This window comes from Choristoneura fumiferana, chromosome 8 (genome assembly GCF_025370935.1).
Source record: "Choristoneura fumiferana chromosome 8, NRCan_CFum_1, whole genome shotgun sequence".
NCBI lineage: Eukaryota > Metazoa > Arthropoda > Insecta > Lepidoptera > Tortricidae > Choristoneura > Choristoneura fumiferana.
Genome location: NC_133479.1, coordinates 5,513,799 through 5,536,637, shown reverse-complemented (window position 1 = coordinate 5,536,637; position 22,839 = coordinate 5,513,799). Strand labels below are relative to the sequence as shown.

General features: G+C 37.3%; 1 protein-coding gene and 1 long non-coding RNA gene across 2 annotated transcripts in view; one reads left to right on the top strand and one right to left on the bottom strand.

Annotated features, from left to right (window-relative positions):
- The first annotated feature begins 63 nt into the window (after positions 1-63).
- Positions 64-5,181, top strand: LOC141430215 (uncharacterized). Its single transcript, XR_012451626.1, has 2 exons — positions 64-116; positions 1,638-5,181. It is a non-coding gene; the product is annotated as an uncharacterized lncRNA (long non-coding RNA).
- The window catches only part of LOC141430207 (85/88 kDa calcium-independent phospholipase A2-like), a 36,720-nt gene continuing 16,877 nt past the window's right edge, over positions 2,997-22,839 (bottom strand). The window contains exons 9-17 of the mRNA XM_074090804.1: positions 22,558-22,731; positions 20,073-20,341; positions 18,892-19,035; positions 13,863-13,989; positions 13,585-13,730; positions 12,426-12,541; positions 11,027-11,152; positions 9,852-9,960; positions 2,997-8,943 (exon numbers count right to left, since the gene is read on the bottom strand). Of these exons, the coding sequence (XP_073946905.1) occupies positions 9,856-9,960; positions 11,027-11,152; positions 12,426-12,541; positions 13,585-13,730; positions 13,863-13,989; positions 18,892-19,035; positions 20,073-20,341; positions 22,558-22,731 (1,207 nt within the window). The 3' untranslated portion in view covers positions 2,997-8,943; positions 9,852-9,855. The remainder of the gene's footprint in view (positions 8,944-9,851; positions 9,961-11,026; positions 11,153-12,425; positions 12,542-13,584; positions 13,731-13,862; positions 13,990-18,891; positions 19,036-20,072; positions 20,342-22,557; positions 22,732-22,839) is intronic.

Sequence of the window (22,839 nt, the reverse complement as noted above, 5' to 3'; positions counted from 1 at the left end):
GCACTAGCTTCGCAAATTGCTTGATTAAATTTGCAGCGCCCTTTAAGAGTTATTTTCACACAGGTAAATAGACTCGAGCAGGCATTTGGCGACGAATAGCTGATCGTCGTTGACAGGTTCACCTTTTGATCAATTGGCTTCGCGCATGAGAGCACGCATACTAACAAATTTGTTCATAAATTGTAGATAACTTGCAATGGAGAGGATTTGTGTTACATGGTCTTACGTGTGTGTGTATGATTGATTAAGATAGAGTAAGAAAATGTCAGTTAGTCGTATTCTTGTTGACTGCAAGGGCTAGAGGTAGCTTGGTAATGTAATAGAATATTTGACAACGATAACTCCAAGATGCACCACAGAACCAGATTAAGTTTCAAGTAACTGCAAATTTAGATTTTTAATTGCTTTGAAATAAATAAATAAATCAATTGTGTTGGCAACACAGCTTAATAGCCAAAAAAACTAAAGGGAAGTAGAGTTATGACAGTTATAAAAAAAGTACATAGACTGATTGGTGATGTCAAATGAGGGTTTTCACTGAGGTGATTTATCGCTAGATGGCCTTAGTATCAGGTCCGTTAACCAATCGGAAGCAAACGTCAAACGTCAAACGGACCTCACGATACTAACGCCATCTAGCGATATTTCGCCTCTGTGAGTGAAAACCCTCATTATTGTAAATAAAGTACCTAATATATGTAGGTACATTCGTCATCAGATGACGTCATCAGATATTTCGGAGCGGCCAAGTGATCAAAAATATCAAAACATGGACTTTTAAGACCTTAATAATAGAGTGCATGCATGTTCCGATATTTTTGGCCACCTTCGCCGCTCCGAAATATCTGATGGGGATTGTGTACCTACTGCTTCTGTAATATAGCTAGTTTCTGAAACCAAATTCCGTTACTAATGTCATTACGTTTAAGAATGTCAAATAAATTATGCATATTCGAGCGTTTTGATCGCTCGGTTAAAAACTTCATTAGCATCCCACGTTTAAATATTAGCTAAACCGAAGGACAAGTCGTATAAATAGATCACGCTAGATTTATCGTCGGTATTGTTTTTAGGGCAGCCACATACACTCGGAATTCATTCAAAATTCCGAACGCAGTAAAACCATACAAATCTGTGGACCTACCACATACTTACAAACAGTAGAATAAGAATATGAAACATTTTTATTTCATAGCTAACATAAGCAATTGTTTCAATAACTAAGTATCTAAATACGTTTGTTATGAAAGTAGCATTCGTCACCCCACGAATGACTCGACGCTGATATTATGTGGATCCTAGTTGGCATGCGATACAGAACTGCCCGAAGCAGCAGCTGCAGTAGTTTTCCGTCCGAAGTTTTCTCTGATTCGGAATTCCGCATAGTGGCCTGTGCGTTACAGAATTGAAATAAACGTATGTGTGTGATGTACGAATATTTACGGAATTCCGAGTGTACCTGGCGGCCCCTACGACTTACGAGTAGTTTCATAAAGATTTAACCTTGAGCATCATGGTCTGAGCAATACTTGCTGAAACGGTAATGACGAAAAAACGCCACAAAAAGGTTGAATATTTATCCAAAATTATTCTTATCATAGTAACTTAATTAATAACTTTGTTTTTTATTGTTTCAGCCATGTTTCGAACCAAGGACGACGATACGGCCAACATTAATGGATGCTAAACCTGGCAAAGAAGAGAAGAGGAACCTAATCGCCAACATGGAACATCCGGACGACTTCTAAATTTATTACACTTACAGGCGGCGAGTAGATAATTTGGCAAGTCCAAGTCAAATGTGATATAGCGACGGACTAAGATTATGTTAATCAACGGTCATAGTCGAAGGGCTGTGTTTTGTGTAGATGTGTAAGTTACGGAAAGTTTCCAAAAAGTTGAAAAAGTTCTCGGAAATTTCTGGAAATTTCCACAAGAATAATGGAATGTTTCAATCCCCGTACAAAATTGTGAGCAGTTTCCGAAATTTTCCTATATGAAAAATTCCGCAATTTTGGAAAGTTTCCTTCGGCACATCACTAGTTTTGTGAGATGATTAAAATCAGAATGTTTGGATTGTGGTGTTCAATCGCACAAATCCCTATACATTTAACGCCTCCTGAAAACTGAATTTATTCAGTTTGAGAGTTACCAGTTTATGCTTAGGGTGCTAATGCTAATGGCACTTTTTGTGGATGCCCAGGTTAGGTCGTTACGTAGGTTCTATTGGATAAAGTCAACACTAGCGAGCTACGTGTGTTTAGGCAAAAATAATGCAGAGCTAAACCGCAGTGCCTTTTAAAACGTAAGAAAAAGCCACGCCTTAAATTAGAGCATAAGCTTCACTACATGTCATCGAAATGAGTTTATTTAATAGCTGGTCTTATCCGAATAAACTTCATTCTTGATTTATACTGTCCCTCCACACCGAAAGCGAATGAAGCGAAGATAAGTCGTTTCTTCACACAGGAGTTTGATGGACTGTATTTCTATAGTTCCTATGTATTTTATAAGCTGGGAGCAACAAATAACACCCGTACCAACCGCACCAATCACGATTTACGTTTAGTGGGCTACCTTAAATGTAAGACACTATTTGTAATGTATGTACGATTCTTTCTACGTTTCAAATTTGCCTCTCACTATTTCCAGAACACGCGTAACTCGTAAGTGTGATTTTCTTACGTTCCATTTTCTGTGGTGCCAAATATTTGAGTAACTTCATTTTCCTAATTTGGTTACCACCAAAAACGGGGTTAGTTAATGAATAGAGCATTTATAAATTAATCTATGTTAGCAAGAGCATGCAAAGTATGACTCTGTTTAATGTTAATTTTAGTAGAGAAAGTTTTTGATGGTCCTTTTTAGTTTTTATTTATGAGCAACACTGCCGCTGGGTTACTTTTAATAACTCAAATACTTCAAAACCACCTCTGCCTACTCAAAAAAACAGTGGTCTCAATCAAAAGTGTGAGTACTTACTTTTTTTTTTTAGAAAATACACGTCCCCATTATACACTATGTGAATGTTGCACGTTATTGGGTTAGGTTTACAATTGACATAAAATTCACTCTTATTATTGTTTTCTACATAATTTAACTTGACATTTCGCACGTTTATTTGTCAGCAGCAATGCCTATTTTTTCTGTGTCCAAATGTTTATTTGTGTTTAATTTCTTGAATATCGAGAGAATATTGTGAAAATAGCTGAGTACCACTCTGTACAATACATCAGGAAAAACTGTTTTTTTAATTTAGTTGTTTTTGCAGTATTGTCTCGGTGCTTCCTTCTATATGTTGGTTATCGTACATTGTTGACTATTTGTAATACCGATGGATGAGTTTAAATGTGTAGCGAATTTATAAAATGGAATACAATATGCAAAGGTTTTTCGAAGCGGAAGCACCAAACAAACATTTGCTATATATAATAATAATATGTACAGCAAATGTAGTCTCGCATAGAATTAAATAAGCAAACAAAGATATAGGTATACATATCTTTTAACCATTGTTAGTAAACAACCATGTTTTATATACAATGGCCATTGTACCAGACAATTTCTAAAGGCATTGAGTACCGGCTTTCTTTAGTTATTTGTTTAAACATACATATATCGTTCTAAACTGTGAAACACGTCAGAAGTGGAAGTAAATCGGACTAAATTGCTTAATAGAATTAAACTTTATCAGAGAACTCATAAGACTAAATCTGGAGTAACAAACCATTTGACTCTTATGACCTTTTCAAATTAGATTAACCTGTTTTCAATATTAACCTTTTGACCGCCGTAGTTTGACATATAAGACACCCAACGTCCAGCCACTATCGCCGTAGTCTTATTTTTAAGACAAAATGTCACATAGTTTCGGTGTAGGTGGCGACACGGGCACGTACAGTCGAACAAATTTAATCATGACCCAGGGTGGAACCTTTGTGCTACTAATGTCAATGTCATGTTCACATCTCATACTTTTGTCTAGAAAATCATAGTGAAATTGATTATGAAAAGGTTCCACCCTGGGTCATGATTCTATTTGTTCCACTGTGCGAATGAAAACGTATTGGCGGTTAAAAGGTTAATAACTTAATAATGTATAATACCCAATCATGATTAGTGTATGCATACTGTAGAAACTCAATGTTTATGTCTAGGTATTAGATTTTTCAGTGAAGCGTGAAAGGTCATATCTAAATGCTGGAAATAAACCAATTCATGGGCCAATGAACTTAATTAAGGATTCATGTTCCTATATTTAAATATTTATTTATCAAAGTAGACAGCTAAATAGTGAAATAATTATTTTACTTTGCAAATAAACCACTGAATTATTTTATAGAAAAAAAATGGTTGTACATTAATTGTAGAATCTCATCTACTTAAAACGGTACTTATTTGTTTCTCCAAGTGAAACTTTGTGAAGAATTTAACTCGAGAGACAATAATAAATAGGTTTTATGGGCATGGGAACTTTTAGCGGATCTAGGTTTGAGACCGCTCTGTCACGGGTATGGTGTTTGTTTAGATGTATTACACTGGCTCGACAATGTCACAAATTGGAATCACTTTTCACTTTAGACCTCAGGATCCGCTCATGCATAGTGACAGTTACCTCCCTCGGTATTTGCCGCCAATTGGCGCCAATTCGTGACGCAAGAGACAGCGTATGTATGCTATTCCAGCTACTTGCATAATCGCAAACACTACAACGGGTAGGCTCAGCTTTGTTTTTGTGCGAGTGATCGCCTAAAGTACACGTTGAGTTATAAGCAGTCTCCGGGCTCTGACACATAAACACGGCACGATATCGCGTTTTGATACGACGCTGCATCGTTGCAAGAATGCTGTGGTGGAAAATCACGCGATATCGTATCGTCTTAATGTGTAAGAACCCTTACTACAAGTGCAAGTAAAGTACTCTGAGCGCACTTGCACAAATACAATAATGAACTTACGCCTAGTATGTTTTGAGCTTCAAGTAAATACTTTTCTGTATTTCTATACTTCATTTTTTTGCATTAGAAGAAAGGTAAGCAATCTGGACTTGTCTTTTTATTGAAAAACACTTTTGAAAAATAAGACACAGCAGATATGTAACAATTAACAAGGACATATCATCATGCTTTTGGTTTCTAAAGTAATAGTTACTGTTTTTTTTAAAACGTTTTTCAATAAAAAGACTCGTCAAGATTGTTTACCCTTTTACTAATGCTAAAAAAAAACAAAGTATAATGTACCGCATAGTTGTCTTGTATGCTAACTGACCTCAAACTTAACCTGTGAGAGATAGTCCTTAGATTTGTGGAGCTACACAACTTAAAACTTATCGTTGGTACTTAGCGGCTTAGGTACACTAATAGGATAGTTTTAGTACTTAGTTTAGTTCGTGGATTGATAATATCCACATCAGAAATGTGATATTATTGAGTCTTTGTATAAGCCTCCATTAGTAAGTTTTATTATAAAGAAATAAAAGTGCTTTTAAAAATGTGTGTTTAATTTGGAATAAAACCATTTTTTCGGCCTGTCTGTTTATTAATTATATTAAATAGTTGAGATACAAAAGTAACCAAGTTTATTACAATTGCTTGAAGAACAAATATTACCTTATTATTATACCTACTTAGATGATAATGTTATTTTTGACATTTAAATCCCAAATTGAATATGTTTTGGTAAATTCAGACCATAGCTGCAAGGTTTTTATTCTCTTTCTAAAATCCAACCGTTGATTTTCAAAAGAACAACAATGTCATGGGTTTTTTAAAAGATATCAACAAAATATATAAATAATTATCAAAACAAATAATGTTAAATCAAACAATTCATTCTCATTATTCCATATAAATAAATCCATTCAAGTAAATACTACACTAGGTATCCGAAGAATGTTTTGTTGCAATAACAAAATGAAAACAACACAATATCGGTAGTTCTATTGGCCATTTTTTTAATTATTCTAAGGCCGTTGTTTTCCTATAAAGTAGTGTATGAAGGTGCTGTTTCACCATCCATTGATTAGTGTTAAGTGACGGTTAAATGTGATGCTGTCTCTATTTGTTTTGTTCGAATAGACGAAGACGGCGTCACATTTAACCGTCACTTAACATTAATGAATGGATGGTGAAACAGCCCCTAAGGCTCTCATACTAATGAGCACAATCACCTGGTTATACCTACAGTTTATTTTGTGCAAGCATATATAATGTACATAACAACTTTAAATACTTAGTTCTAAAATGTTTGAAGAAACAGCGGAAATACTACAGAGGTCAGAAATGAGGTCTGAACTCATACTAAATAGTACTTTAAAAGGCGTAAATGCGGCCTGTCCACTGGAGCGGAGCGAGCCAGCGGAGCGGTGAGCAAGATAAAAATCTACCAATAGAATTGTATAAAATCCCCGCTTCTCTTCAGTGGACAGGGCATTGATAACTAGCTTAATTAACCTCTTCACCGCCTCACACGCCACGGTCATCTATACATGACCAACATTCAACTCGAAATGAATCCTTTTGGAATGGGAATTAAAAATCAAGTTGATTTGTCGCTGGTTTTTCTGTGGCGCACAGAGCATGTCATTTCGTTTGTTTTGTGGCGGTGAAGAGGTTAAAAATTCATACAAATGCGGAGCGAGGAAGAGGAGCGGGGATGCGGGGCGGAGAAACGAGAACGAGCGGGGAAGTGGGGAAGCTCCGCGAATGGAAAAACAGTCCGGAAGTCTACTCCGCATTACTTTCTCGGGGTGCCGTTCAATCGTCATACAAACTTTTAGCATAATTTCATTTTACTATGTTCAAGAATCATAATATTCATCTATATAAATAATTTCGTCAAGGGGTACGGTAGACTCGAACGAAATGCACATCAAATTGAAGAGCGTAAAAAATTAGTCAATCCGAGTCGACAACTTGTAGGCGGAAAATTCGGATTATCGAGTATTTTCAATATAAACTTGAATAAATTACTAAGTATATAATGGCGTTGCGAAGTAAACATGTCAAACAAAGTCATCACATCAAATTGGCGTTAGTGTCACGTCATCACGTGTCACAGGTTTGCATTTCGTTCTCCATTGTGACCTCTTAAGGGCCCCACACACGGTACGATTCGTCGATTTTCATCAGATCGATCGTACAGACGAATCGTACCGTATATGGGGCCCTTTAGGTCTAATTTCTTTGATTATGAGACAGAGACATCATAGTTATTTGGGAAAATAAGATTTAGCAGAACTATCTACTGGTGAAATACCGATACGTAGGTTAGCTGTGAGAGTACGTTTGTGATAATTATTAAGGCTGGGAATATACTTCAGATTTTTCGATAAGTACGACAGTCTTTTCAGTGGCAAAAAATTTTTTTCCAATATATTATTATGAGTCTACATTTTACCCGAGCGAAGCCGGGTTTTCATCTAGTTTATCATAAAAACGGATTTCATGTTATTACCGAGCATAAGCTTGAAATACTATAACATTCATTAGTCATAACAACAATTGCTATAATGCTTATATTCAATAATTTCATTTTGAATATTCGGTTAATCATATGATTATTAAAATCTATATCATCATTTCTAGATGATTAGACGGTATAACATCATGCGTGCCAAATGCAAAAAAAAAACTTTGAATTTGTGCGAGCGAGCGAAGCGAGCGAGCAAGACGGTTCGGAGCAGAAGCGACTCAGATAGGTTAGGTTCACGCTACGCTCCACTTCGCTCCCGCCTTAGCCTTCGATGTTAGGTTTTTTTTTTATAGCAGTCCGGATAAAATTGCTTCACAATGAACTTTGTTGTTGTATTTTTGCCAGGTGTCTTATAATTTTCGATTATTATCCTCATGTTTGTATAAAAATTGTTTATTATGAACTTTGATTAATCATGCTGCATGACTATTATACAGAACTTTAGTATGCATAAGACAATTATGCTAATTGAATAATATGATTTGAGAAATTCGGCAATTTGTTTATATGCATATTGTTTTTATACGTTCTCAATATTTCGACAGATTGAAATTCTGATATTTGCGTTATGAGAAATGAAAATTCGCAAATAGTTTTTATGACAAACATTACACACCCATTTTCTCGCTGCGCTCCGCTGTCTAGCTCCACGTGGTAAACAAATGCGGAGCGGAGTTACCCCTGTGACTCCGCTCCGCATTTACCCCTGACAGCCTGATATATATTTAATATAAGATATAATTTATACACTATTATAGAATTTATCAATATTTCATTTAGTTAACGTAATAATAATAATAATTCATTAGGAAAATATTAAAGCTAGCCAACACATTTGCTATTATAAACTTTCTACGCAAAAATTGTGATGCATTAAAAATCTCTATATATCTAGCAACAAATAAAAATTGGAATAAATTAAATAAATATACCTGCATGTATATCACGATACCATTAATAATAGACAAACAAAACAAATAATCTTCATATAGCATAACAATAATACTAAGTACTGTAAAAATCAATTTTGTTCGAAATACATTAAATTTTATCATTGCGACCTCAAATTGTAACCCCGGTTGTGGTGTGTATAAAAATTACATTATGAAATGTGTTATCCCTAAGAACCAAAATAATTCCAATTCACCAATACTCGTAAATAATAAATTCCTCTCATGTTCACTTTTGTTCTACGTACAGGCCAATTAACAAGAGCTGGTACGAATAGAATGAACGAGTGAATGAAAGTATCTGTGTGTTACCTAGTTGCATAGGTTCACACATATGTGAAAATGTCATGTATCTGTCATTTTCCTACAAAAATGTCTAAGTGACATTACTTTCATTCAACCCATTCGTGCCAGCTCTTGTGAATCGACCTATAACATTTATTGTTTTGGCGCCCGAATGCAATATATCAATACGGTACTGTCGGGACTCTGATTATTCGTTATACCGTTGCTGCCGACTCTGTAAGAGGAAAAGTTTATTATAATACTAATACATTACACATAAAGCATAAGAAAAAGTGTTATGCTCCTTCGGAAAACCACCAATAATGCAATCTTATTGTGATTAGTAATAGGTCGAATTACGAATGATCTTGTATGAATCAGGTACCAAAAAACTAGCTTCTTTTAGAGGATCCGTACCTACAAAAAAAAAACGGAACCCTTACATTATAGGATCACTTTGTCGTTTGTCTGTCCTTCTGTCAAGAGCCTTTTTCTCAGGAATGCGTGGAGATCAGCGATTTAGAATACCCTAGATACACTGTCACCTACAAATTCAAGTCGCAAAAATGTCCCATCGCTAAGTGACAAGTGCGTGCGTCTACTAAGGCAAATTAAAAACACATAATGTACTTAAGAACATTTCAATTTTGGTTACATGCAACCTTATGTCACGAATATTTAAGTTTACGCCACGTGTCAATCGTAACAAATTGACGGCTTTGACGTTTCAAATGAAATAAGGTACTTATGGAAATTAATTTAGAACAATAATGTTTTTAATGAGTTTGAAGGCGTATTTTGCCACAAATTCACTACATTATGAAACTATTAACTATTACTTAACGAAAATACAATATGCCACCCTTTTTCAAGTCGTAATTTATTATTTTTTCACTTTTTTATGGAGCACTTCGGCATGTTGATCCGATACCGAAGCACGCGTTACTGACAGCGCAACTGTTCTTAGAAGGCGTTTAAGCACAGTTACTACAGTTACAGCGTTATTAGGGTATCTAGGATATTCTAAATCAATGGTGGAGGTATCAGTCTAGGCCACTTATCAAATTGGTTAAGTACGCCGAAGACGTTGATAATAGGTGTAGTGTTTGAGTCTAGTCTAAGTAAAACAAGTGAATCAGCTACCTTGTCAAATCTGCATAAGCTCCTCTCTGAGTATAGCTGCGAGTTCGTTGACCCGGTCCCGGTGTTGACGCATATAGGCGTGCGTTTCCCATAACATTCTCACCAGCACCTGAAAGAGGTTTAAATAAATCACTTAACAATCGGCAAACATTTTATAAAAGAATAAACTTTTGACTGATAGACACCTATAGAAAGAGTCGTTCACGATGAACGTGCCGTGGTTCTTATTACAATGTAATTAATGGCTATTTTTTTTCTTCGTGGATGGCACTAGGTATACTGATGTGCCAAAGGAAACTTACCAAAATTGCGCAATTTTTCATATAGGAAAATTTCGAAAATTTCTTATAACCTAACCTCTCCCAGAAGCACAAATTTGTGCCTAAAATAGATTTTTCGAAAATCCCATGACCTTGAGCGCTTTTTGTTTCGCTATTTCCCACGGGCACAAATTTGAGCCCGCGATTTGGTATACCCGAGTTTCCCAAAGGCACACATTTGTGCCCGAATTTTTTACCCAACTTAAAACCTTATTATTGAGACAACACGGTTTATATTCAATTGGGATCGCTTTCATTCGATTGCCAATGAAATAACCTAAAGGTTGGTAGGTACCAAACATTCACTCATCAGTCTCAAAAAAAGACGTTACGACCAGTCCAGTTCGGATGTCGTTCACGAGTACACGCGGTGTGTGGTACGTCTCGGAATTATAGTGAAAACACTAGTGATTATTTCGTCTAATTTCTATTAGGAAAAAGATAAAATAAGATTTTTTAAGTTCTTAGTTTCTTAAGGAGAAGACACTATGTTCATGTGTATTTTGTGCACTGCAACAATTTTAATTCACTAGTCACTATTCTAGCACTACACTAATTCAAAAGGCTTAGTTAGTAGTAGTAACAGTTTTTTTTAATGTTGAAAATAAAAAGCGCAATGTGTAATTAGATATGTGGGGGTTTTACGTGAACATGATTACAAACGATCCATTATCGATTACTGAGGTTGTAAGGTTAGCCCTGTTCATCTCTCTTCCGAATCTTCCAATATACAGACACAACAGACACTACAGAACTAATATATGATCAGCGAATCTCGTTAATATGCAATTTCCCTTTGTTTTTTTTTTCAATTTCACGACTGACTCAGAGATATTAATAGCAAGTAGGATTTACCTCATCATTCCGTTCGTCCATGGCGACGTCTTTGGAGAGCGGCGGGCAGAAGCGATAGTACGGGACGCCGAGTGTACTGCACCACGCGCGGGCTCGCTCGACCACGCGGCCATCAGCTTGTGTCGCCTGAATAAGTTGATAGATAAACAAAAACATTAATCACGACAACACATAAAGTCAAAGTCAAAATATCTTTATTCAATTTAGGCTATAACAAGTACTTATGAATGTCAAAAAAAAACTACCACTGGTTCGGAAAAACCTATGTTGAGAAGTATCCGGCAAGAAACTCAATGAGGTATATTTTTTTAAACAGATTTACAATATTATTAAATTATATCTATATATCACAAGTATTTAACACAACTTTATTTTTAACACAGTAGGTTCGCTATTAGAATGGGTTAACCACCATGCCGTCAGATATTTTGATCAAATTTTTGCTCACAAGTTTATACTGGAGGAATAGAAACGCATTAATTCTTTCACAGAAATGACTTTTTTTTTCTCGCAATCGAAGTGAAAAATAGAGTTTTCACCTCGTGACTAAAAGTCAATATAAACCCTCCGATAAATAGACACTCTCGCTAAAGCTCGGGTGGCTAACCACCTAGGGTATATATTGGCTTATTTTAGTCCCTCGATAAAAAATATACTATTTCTGAATGAGAGGTGTGAAAAATGCTTTTGTACCTATATACTCAATCTAATGCTAACCGATGAGGTAACTTGAGATCAGTTCAAAAGCCTAAAAGCGTGATAGATACTCGACAAAATTTTGTGCCTGTAGAGTTTTAACTGTTGTCGAGTTTTTCCGACCCAACCTCAATTAACAATATTTTGTTTCAAACAGTCCCTTTGCCGGCCGTGAAACTAAACACAAAGAACAACTCGCGGACCACAGTGAACTCTAAATGGTAAATAAGTGCCGCAAAGGTAAACGCGGGTAACGGGTCAACAGAACACGTCACAAGCAAGGCCGCCGTGGCATAGATTTTATAGCATATGTATATGTCACATTCGTTACTGTTAACTTTGAGTAAAATCGTTAGTCGTCAAAGAACCCGGCTAGCGCAGCGTGACGGAAAAAATGGCCAGCGCTCTTTTGGCAGGAAAGCCCATAGTGGCCCATTTGGTCCTCATTGATACCACGAAGGCAACGGTATGGAAATCACAAAGCAACGTCCAGCCTCGACCCAATTGCTGTTCGTAAGAAAAATATCGAGTTTATTTATTGGCGTTACTCAGTCGTTTCAAAGATGGTTCTGAACATGTGGTCGTCATGGCGATTCGATTTTTTTATTTTTCTTTTACTTTTTGCTTATAAGTTATGAACTCGACAGTACAAGCAAATATTGTCCTTTAAGTGGTGCAGTGAATAAAAATTCATGGTCTTTACCTGGTCGACCAGAAGCTTCCCGATGGACGTAAGTCCCCATGCCAGCTTGGCCATGCCCCACACACTCTCCGGTTTGAACACATCGTAGTCGTTCACTTTGCTTAGTGGATTCAGACCTGGAAAATATGATTGACGCGATCAAAAAATAATCCGGTTGAAACAGGGAATTATTAAACATTTTTTGAACGCGGTTAGTTTTCAAAATCAAAATGAAGTCTTCTTTCAACAAAATTGATCATTTGCAATAAGTATTTAAGATATACTGAGCGGCAAAAAATGTGGGCCTTAAATGTATGCAGTAATAGGTCATTTTGTATATAGGTTGGACCAAATTTTGTGCCGCGGAGTACTTTTTCCCTCCATGTGGCTTAGCCGTGGGACACCCTATACACCGTGTTATTTTTGATTTCCGTTAACTTTAAGGGAACATTCAACAAATCAAATGAAGTTAACTTCTCCAAGACACTAGTGGACTAACTTTTACTGTTTGAAAGATAATAAAGAATTAAGATAGTTAATTTAATTACGCGCAGTAAAACAGCGTCAAGGTTCTTAATTTATGGTATTTTTTTTTAGGTTTGTAGATTTAGCGTTTTTAATTCAAACATATTTAGCAAAAGAAGGTTACCAAAATGAGGTTATGTGTCACGTCAATGTAGTCGTCAAGATTGTTAATTTTACAATATAATACATTATTATTTTTCTCAAAAATGTCCGTAAAAGTCTACATTATTCCTTACATATCAGAAGGCTAAGTGCATAGTTTTTTGGTCGGCGAGAAATTAAAAAGTTAAAAAAATTGCAGGCGCGCTAGCTCTACAATAATTTATTATTTAATACAGCACTAGCACAAACCGTAAACAATTGTCTGAATGTCTTAAATGTCTTTTAATTGTCCGTAGGATGCGGATGCCACATATAATATCATTTTATCGATGTAAATATCATGTTATTTTGATACTAATAAATATGTCATGATCCGTCATGGCCACAAACTATAAATGTCATTGCGCTTTGTTTACGGTTTGTGCTAGTGTCGCCCCCTGCGCAGCTTTTTGCGTAATATTCTCTATTACCAGGTGCGTTTTTATCAATGAACCATCTTTCCAAGTTAACGGAAATCAAGAGAAACACGGTGTATGTGGAAGCCGGTACTAACCGGTGCCCGCGGAAACGACGAGCCTAAGTTCGGTCAACCGCGCCTCCTCCGCCTGTCCAGTGGCCCGCAGCGCCAGACGCATCTCCGCCAACTCCGTGAGCGCGTCCAGGGTAGGGTTGTTGCCCATCAGACCGCCGTCCAAGTACCTGGAACGAGGGAGACCAGGCCACATAAAGAGGGGCCTTATGATAGCTACGTCTATGCAATGTGTGTTGTGATTTTCGAATTTCGTAGTAGCCCTGCTGCATTGCACGTTTATATCCGAACATCACGGTTACCTGCCAGAAGCGGTGAAGTAGGAGGGCGCAGCGCCGGTGGCCCGCGCGGCCTGCCACACCAATTGCTCGGAGGGCGGCGGCGGCGGCGCCAGCCCTATTGAATCGCCCGCTTCTGGCCCCGACCGGTCTGGAGACAAATACATTCTATAATCCCCGGCAGCTAAAAGCGAGCTGGCCACCTGGCCCTGTACTACGAAGTGCAAAATTCGAAGGTCGTATCTTGCCGTCCCGCTGACGCTTATATTATTTAATACGAGAAAGAGAGGGACGGTACGATACGAACTGTATAACTTGCAGCCACTATCCTTGTTAGTGTTTTGACAATTCATAGATAGATTGTTAAGAATTGGCCACACTTGGCCGGTTTTATTCAGAGAATTCCACTGATACTATTTCAAGGCACTGCCATTTAGGGTAAATCTTCAATTACTGGCCACCTTTCAATAGCCATATATACTAAAAATGAACTCTATTTATAGGTTGACCAGAACTCATTTTAGTATAAGAGACTCCTCACAGCGTCGTCGTCGTGCCATCGTCTGCGCAGCGACGACGCGTTGCCAGCCGCCTGCCGGCTGCCGGGCTTACGCAGCGCAGGCGGTATGCATTGTACTTGTCCTCTAAGGTGGCCAGTTATTGAAGGGTGCCCAGTAATTGACACCTTATACTACAGTGTGCTGGACGAAATAAATCATACACTTACACGAAAAGCATATACTATTTTGTGAATTTCGTCACATTGTAGTACTGGAAGTCACTTATAGACGGATAAAAGTAAATTCGAGCTACGAACTTTTTGTTGCTTAGGTTAGATTATATGGCTACGCCACTGGCTCCAATTAAGAGGCGACCTACGCCAGTCACTGCTATTTTAAACAGACGTGGTATAAAATTGGTGTACTTCGTGGCAATAAAAAAAAATATTACGATAATCTTGATCGTATTCCTGAGTTAGTCGTTGCTTTCAAAACACGATTAAACTAATTTGGCTCGATAGATTTTATTGCCAAAGTGAGCTCTTACTTTGATTTAGAAACCAAAAATACTCCGTTATTTATAAAGACACTATAATCAAATTACTAAGTCTGATTTACAAACAAAACGTAATAATAATATCTGTCGTGTTATTTCTTAAATCTAAATCGTGATTTCTTTGCATTTATTTTATTTCCAAATTTTTGATGAGCAAAGACTTACGCCACGCCGACGACATATTGCTTCTCTGTCACTTCAACGCAGAGAAACAGTGAGCGCTTAGGTGCTCTGCCTGATTGACCTGCGTCGCTTTTCTCCACAAAATTCATTTACGAAAAAAAACTTTTACATTTACACTTCTTTCATAACACTCAATCTATGAGTAAGGAAATTATTATTAAATTACGTTATCACTGTATTTTGGGTATTTAAGGTGTTTTAGGATAGTCAACACCGAGAAATAAATTAAATAACGCACAAAAAAAACAAGAAGCCCTCATACTCGTACAATGACAGACAACATGTCAGAAGATGTCAGAAGTTGTAAAGTAAGTGTGTTGTTTATTACAAGAATTAGGTAAGTACAGAAAAATTGGTTAGTAGTCTAAATAGTTTTATTGGCTCCATATTTTGTCTATTACTTATAAACTGATAACTACCATAGTAGGAATATAGGACATGTGTTCAAACTTAATACGTGTCTGGTACGAGTATATAGCCTACCCAACGAAGACCAAAAACTGCCTCTCCGGGGAAATCTCGCGTATAAGTCAATTTTGGCATAGTTGTAGGGGATGGTGTTTAAGACCACATACTAAAAGTAGGTACTGATGGGTGGGGAGGAGTTTGTGTAAAAGTCCCATTTAGTTTTTCGTAAATAACTCGTAAACCACAGCAAAAAATGTTCTAAAACATAAGTAATCTACATAAAATTCTCTACAAAAAAAATTCTAAACATTTTTTTTAAGTATGGCGATGGATGGATGTTTGTTACTCTTTCACGTAGAAACTACTGAACGGATTTGCATGAAATTTGCCATACAGGTAATAAATACCCTGGATTAACATGTTCTACAGTAAAAAAACGCACTGAGGTCTCTGAACCAGATGATGATACATCTACACTACACAAGCACTATTTTAGTACAGTAAGTACCTACATTATTTTGAGACACCCACTAAATAACATGACTTATATAAAACAAATATTTACTTTATTAATCGTTGGGCAAAGTAACTTATTGATTGAATTTTATAACGGGCAAAGTTATTTAGACAACATTGCCCACATGCGTTATAATAGTAGAAAAAGTTCTCACTTACAAGTTCAAATACTGCACTTTGTGCTTTTTGTATTAGTGTTAATAAAATATCCTTCTTTCTTTCTTTATACGTAATTTCTCCACTCTTGGAACTCCAGTTTTATAAATCTAAAGTACAATTAAAATAGTAAATAATTTATTAATTCAGACAAAATGATTGCATTTAGTCGTTAGGTAACAGTTCATAGTTTGGTTTTTCTAGTAAGCCGTCCCTTTTATCAAATGGGCACAGTTTTTTCTGCGAGTACTCGTATCTCCAAGAATATTTATGTTGAGTATGAATATCCTACTTGTGTCAGTTCTTGACTTTTGTTTTTTTAATGTATTTATTATCAGTATGTAATCAAGCGATTTGTTTCAAATTTTAAAGTTGTTCTTTATATAGATTTACATCGCCACTCAAAAATCATATAAATTTAAAAAAAATACCAAATAAAAAGACACATTTCTTTTATTTGGTTTTGAAGTAGTGACACCTCTAACTTTTTTTCTAAGAATTAACCATACATTGACCTACTACTTGCCGAAATATCAATCGTTCTGTATTCAATCGGTGTTTTTAGTGTCATATACAAACTGTTGTTGTTATAATTTGTTATTGGTTATTAGCGTTTAACTCATAAATATGATAAAATTATTAGAAAACTCAAACATAATATAGAGGTGTTTGTATACATACGACATTGATAGAACACTGTTTGAATACAAATTGCTGATTTTTGACAGGACCCCCTGTCCCCTGTTTGGAGTAACGCCTGGAAAATTTTGATATTTAGGCAAGCAGGCGAGAAAAAATCTAGAAGTTGACACCTCTGTCATGCTGAGGATGCTGGTCTCTTTTTCTGGTTTTTCTGTGCAAATGGTTTTGTGTGTGTGGTTTTTGTGTGTGTTCTGTATATTTCAGTTTGTATTTTCCTACCGACTATGGCCTTGTTGTAACAGGATCATAGCGGGTAATATTTGGAATTGGAACTAATATTGACACAAAAGTACATTGTGCATTAAGGGCTGTAAAAAGGGGATTATGAACGAGAGTCTATTAGAAGCCTGAGCTTAACTGACTTCAGAAAAAAGGAGGAGGTTATCAATTCGGTTGTATTTTTTATGTTGGTTCTGAATTTTGGGCAAAAAACCGTCAACTTTGCCTTAGGGCCATTTTCTTATAAAATCGATTGTCACGAATGAGTATTTTTTGTTCAATAAAGGGCTTATATAACTCTCTACTGTACATAAAACATATAAAAATAACAGTTATCAGAGCAAAGTACAATGTTTATTTTGTGTTTATTAAAATTTAAGTTTGTAAACGTAAGTGCTTTATAAAATTATAAACGTGGGTAATTTTACTCAATATAATGTCCACTTGTGATTGAAAAAATTGCCCGCCAGGCAATGTTATGTCCTTTGAATGTTTTATACGACTGTACGAAGCAAATGAGGTTTTTGGTTTTCAAATAAAAAATCGATACCTATCTGCAAATGGATCCATATTTTAGTGTATACCTACCTAAATGAGTATAGGTATTATAAGTTATCTTCAGTTTTGTCTACATTTGAGAAATATATCTTGCTTAATTTTTAATATTTTGATATAGGTATTTCTCTAGCAAGAAATTACTAATACACTTTTAGAAATGTAGGTGTATTTCATAGGCCATAGTTAAATTAAAGTGTACCTAAGAAAATAAAAGTTAGGTGAACTTTAGTATTGTGTCACCCGAAAGACGTCCACTGCTGGACATAATAGGCCTCTCCCAAGGCTCTCCACTCAGACCGGAGTACAATAAAGAGTCATTGTATTGTATTGGAATGCAGCTTTGAAAATACTCATAATAACCGAATTTTCACATTTTTCGTAATTTTGGCGATTTTCAAGTTAATAAAAACGAATTACCTAAGTACCTAAGTACATAAAATTGAATCAGTTTGAACGTGGGAAATTGTAACGTCATAGCCTTGTCATAGCAGTCAGTATATGACGTATTCAATACAAACTCCATAACAAACGATCGTTTTGACATTTCTGAAAAACTTTAGCGGTACCGTATTTCGCCGCGCTGCGCGCGAAAACGCGTCGCTGTCAGATAACGCCTACGAACAAATCGCGGTTGCACGCGATCTATCTCAGAGGGGTCGCGGGGGGTGAGGTACAAAACCGCTCGCGCAGTTTGGCGTGGGTGGACTCTTAATGTAATATTGAGTGCTGAGGATTATGTCAACATTTTGCAAAACATTTTAGAGATTCCATTGCTTAAATGTTGCTTGGAGGGCCGGTATGTATTTCAACAAGATATTGACCCTAATGAATGTCGTCCGCGGGCCGGGAGACGAGCTATCGGTAGGCCTCCAACAAGATGGAGCGACGACCTGGTTAAGATCGCGGGATCGCGGTGGATGCGGAAACCACAAGAACGGTGTGCGTGGAGAGCCTTGAGGGAGGCCTATGTCCAGCAGTGGACGTCTTTCTGCTGACATGATGAAAATGATGAATGACCCAAAGCACACAGCTAAAATATGAGCTGGACTCTTCAAGGTAAATAGGATAAAACAGCTTGAACGGCCGCTACAGTCGCCCGATTCCAACCCGATTGAGAATTTATGGCCTTATTTGGATTACAAAATTACCAAAACAAATCTGTTTACAGGTGAAAAGAATTCATTTTTAGTGTAAGGTGGCCAGTTATTGAACAGTGGCTAGTAATTGACGATTTACCCTATTATGTTTAACTTACTGCTGGTTTTATTGTGAGCGTCCAATATGTCCTGAGCGGACTGGTAGTTCCGGAACAGGTGTAAATCCACGGGTTTCCTATCGGCCAACACCGCCAGGATCATCAGTTTGGGATGCTTGAGATCCGCCATTACCGTTTCAGTACCTAGAAAAAAAACATCATCATCTTGTCACCCGGAACTCACTGTTGTACAAAGATCTTCCCCTTAAACTGCCTGTCCACTGGAGCGGAGCGAATCAGCTGAGCAGTGAGCGACAGAAAAAATCCACCAATAGAATTACATAAAATCTCCGCCACCTCTTCAGTGGACAGTTGTTGGTAAATAGCTTAAAAATTTATGCAAAACCGGGAAGCGGGGCGAGAATGCGGAGTGAGGAAGAAGAGCGAAGCGAGAAGAAACGAGCGCGAGCGGGCAGGGAAGGACGGAAGCTCCGCAAATGGAAAACAGTATGGAGCTCCGCTCCGCATTACTTTCACACTCCGCTATCTATCTTTGTGCCTATGGCCAGAGACAATCCGCAACTCTGCCTATTCTTCGCAACTTCACTCCGCTCCAGTGGGCAAACAGCCTTAGAACGGCACAATGAACGACAACTTTTGCCCTCAACTGTCGCGTCATCGATCACCTAATGGGAGGCCTGGCAATGCTGTGTCTTCCGTTTCGTTTAAAGGTCTCTACACATTACTCCGTATCATGCTATGACCGTAATAGGAACGTGTCAGATGGAGTTTCAAATGGAATATCAAACGCATACATGACACGCGACGGCTCGATGGTTGTTTACAAAACGTACTAAGGGCATAGTCTCATACTTTTCGATACAAAAAAATATTTTCGCCTGATACTTTGATATGATACGGTGTTATGTGTAGAGACCTTAATGAAATTAAAAATAATAATACTTACTTCATTTATTTTGACGACCGGATGGCCAAGTGGTTAGAGAACCTGACTACGAAGCTTGAGGTCCCGGGTCCGATCCCCGGCCGGGGCAGATATTTGTATGAATAATATGAATGTTTTTTCTCGGATCTTGGATGTTTAATATGTATTTAAGAATGTATTTATCTATATAAGTATGTTTATCCGTTGTCCAGTAACCCACAGTACAAGCTTTGCTTAGTTTGGGACATGGTGTCAAGTGTCCCATGATATTTTATTATTTATTTTGATTCCTTACCCAAACAGTCCTTCAATATAGTCTCCAGCGCTTCGGATGGATAAGGCCGCATACCAACAAACGCGTACTCCTTCATACGGAAGTATAGCCTCTGGCATTCCCTGAGTGTTTTGCCACTGGCCAGTGCCAAAGCCAGTATGCCGCCAGTGCTGGTGCCAGCTACCCAGTCGAAGCAGTGGATGATGGGGCGGCCGATCGCTGCTTCGAGGTTAATAAGGATTTGGACGAGGACCAAGCCGCGGATACCTCCGCCGTCTAGGCAGAGTAGACTGGAAAATAAAACTTGATAACGTCATTTTTGAATTTTGGAACTTGGAACGAATTCATTTCAGAATTCTAGTTGCTCCAGTTTTTAAAGTAAGTGTGAATTTGTTTATCACTAACGTTTCCCGCGACTTTGTCAGCGAATAACTTGTTTATCACCCTTACGCGAGAACCGAGCCGTTTTCCAGGATATAAACTATCCTATATCCTTCTCTGAAACTTAAACTATGTCTCCTAAACAAAAAGGCAGAAAGGGCAGTGTTAAGTGGTATAAACGTGTTATTTGGTGTTTTATGTGGATTTTTTTTCTTTGTTTCCCAGTATCTATACCAAATTTTATTTAAATCGGTTCAGACTTTACTGCATCATTGAGTAACAAATATCCAAACATCTTCACAAACATGGTAGCATCTAGCTGATCTGCTGATGGAGCCAGATGCTAAGCACTGAAAGTACTGGAAGCTCCTATAGAACTCTGTAGGTTAGGTTAGGTTTTATTTTATAACAATTCTGAACAGTTAAATGGATTATAAGAAAAAAGAGTTACGACAAACAACACTATGACAAACATTACATTATGTCTTCCAACAATTATGCGAGCCGATATGGATCCTTTTTTTAGGGTTCCGGAGCCAAAATGGCAAAAACGGAACCCTTATATTTTCGTCATGTCTGTCTGTCTGTCTGTCTAAATGTCTGTCTGTCCGTCCGTCCGCGGCTTTGCTCAGAGACTATCAATACTAGAAAGCTGTAATTTTGCACGACTATATATCTAAACTATGCCGACAAAATGGTACAATAAAATTAAAAAAATAATTTTTTTAGAGTACCTCCCATAGACGTAAAGTGGGGGTGATTTTTTTTCCTCGTCCAATCTTGTAGTGTGGGGTATCGTTGTATGAGTCTTTTAAAACCATCCCTTTGAGTGGCAAGCGTCCGGGTCCCGGCACACCTTGTTTAGCACGCGACCGGCTCCCGGCAGCCTGTCAAAAACCCTTGAGTGGCAAGCGACCGGCTCCCGGTCGTTGGCGGGTGTCGTATTTCACTAATAAATATAAACTGGTAGACCTATATCTCGCTTGCTTATTCTTGCAGAATGCGTTCATAAATAGACAAGGATGGCATTTATTAACGGCCGCGACAACACTACGGAAGAAATTTCGTTCTTATTGTTTACTCAAGTTTCACTGTGTGGCCGCTGCCGTGCGCTGGTATTTTTGGAAACCTCGTATTATACTATTATTTGATATTGAAAGACTACAAAAGGGCTTTGTTTCGTAAATAAATTAATATTTTACGAAATAAATCAGTGTTTTCTACAGGTAATTGTTTTATTTTGTAATTATAGTTATTTAATACATGACTGAGAAAAATTTGGTTATCAGATATTTGATAATGAATAATAAAGTTCACAGAAATTGAAGGTCATTCATTGTTATTTAATTAGATATGCCATTTTATGCTAAACTATCACTGTAAGGCTTATCTATAACATTAAAGTGGTTTTTTTTGGTGATATTTTTTATAAAATTCGCGAATTCGCGAAATTAATTCGTAGGTGTCACTGCACTCAAGGAAGATTTTTTCAAAATGGCCGCGCCGCTTGACATTAAATTTTAAATATGGCGCTGCCACTCCCTGGGACGATTTTTCGATTCAGTGATTTTTTTTCAAAATATTCAACTTTAAATGCAAATTTACATTAAAATCTAAACCGGTGGATGAAAAAATTTGAAAAAAAAACAGTTTGGTAGTAAATATATTAAACTTACAAATAAAACTATAACGGTTAAGTTTTCTTAAGAATTATTAGTAGTTTAAGAGTAAATAGCAGCCTAAGGTATAAAATATACCTAAACTTGGAATATTCCGTACAAAATACGAAATCTTTAGAAAAATATTACTTATTTTTTTCGTAACGGCAACGGAACCCCTATTTCGGGCGTGTCCGACACGCTCTTGGCCGGTTTTTTACTATAAATATTATTTGTGGTAATGTGCCCAACTCTCAACCAAAACAAACTCTCCAACCAAAACTCTCAACTCGAAAAGGCAACCTGGCAGACCTAGACGGCGATGGCGGGATGAACTAGACTACTTCTTGACGGACTGGCCCTTGTATGCAGTGGACAGAGAGCAGTGGAAGTATCGGGGGGAGGCCTTTGCTCAGCAGTGGGACAGCATAGGCTAATAATAATAACAATAATAAATGTGCACTCACCGGCCCTGTTTGTGATCGGTGTGTATGGTGGCGGCTTTCTCCATAGCGGCCACGGAGAGCATTTGGCTGATGACGTCACGCGTGGCGGAGCGGGGCGCGGTGGGGAGGGGGACCCCGTTGTAGTCCCCGCGTTGGTAGCAACCCGGCCCGCACCCCACTACTTCGGCAGAACATCTGAGAAGAAAAATCAGGGAAATCGATATATATAACAAGCTGGACAAGTTTAAAAGTAATAAATAAATCCCGCTAATATTATAAATTGACAAGATTTCATTTTTTTTA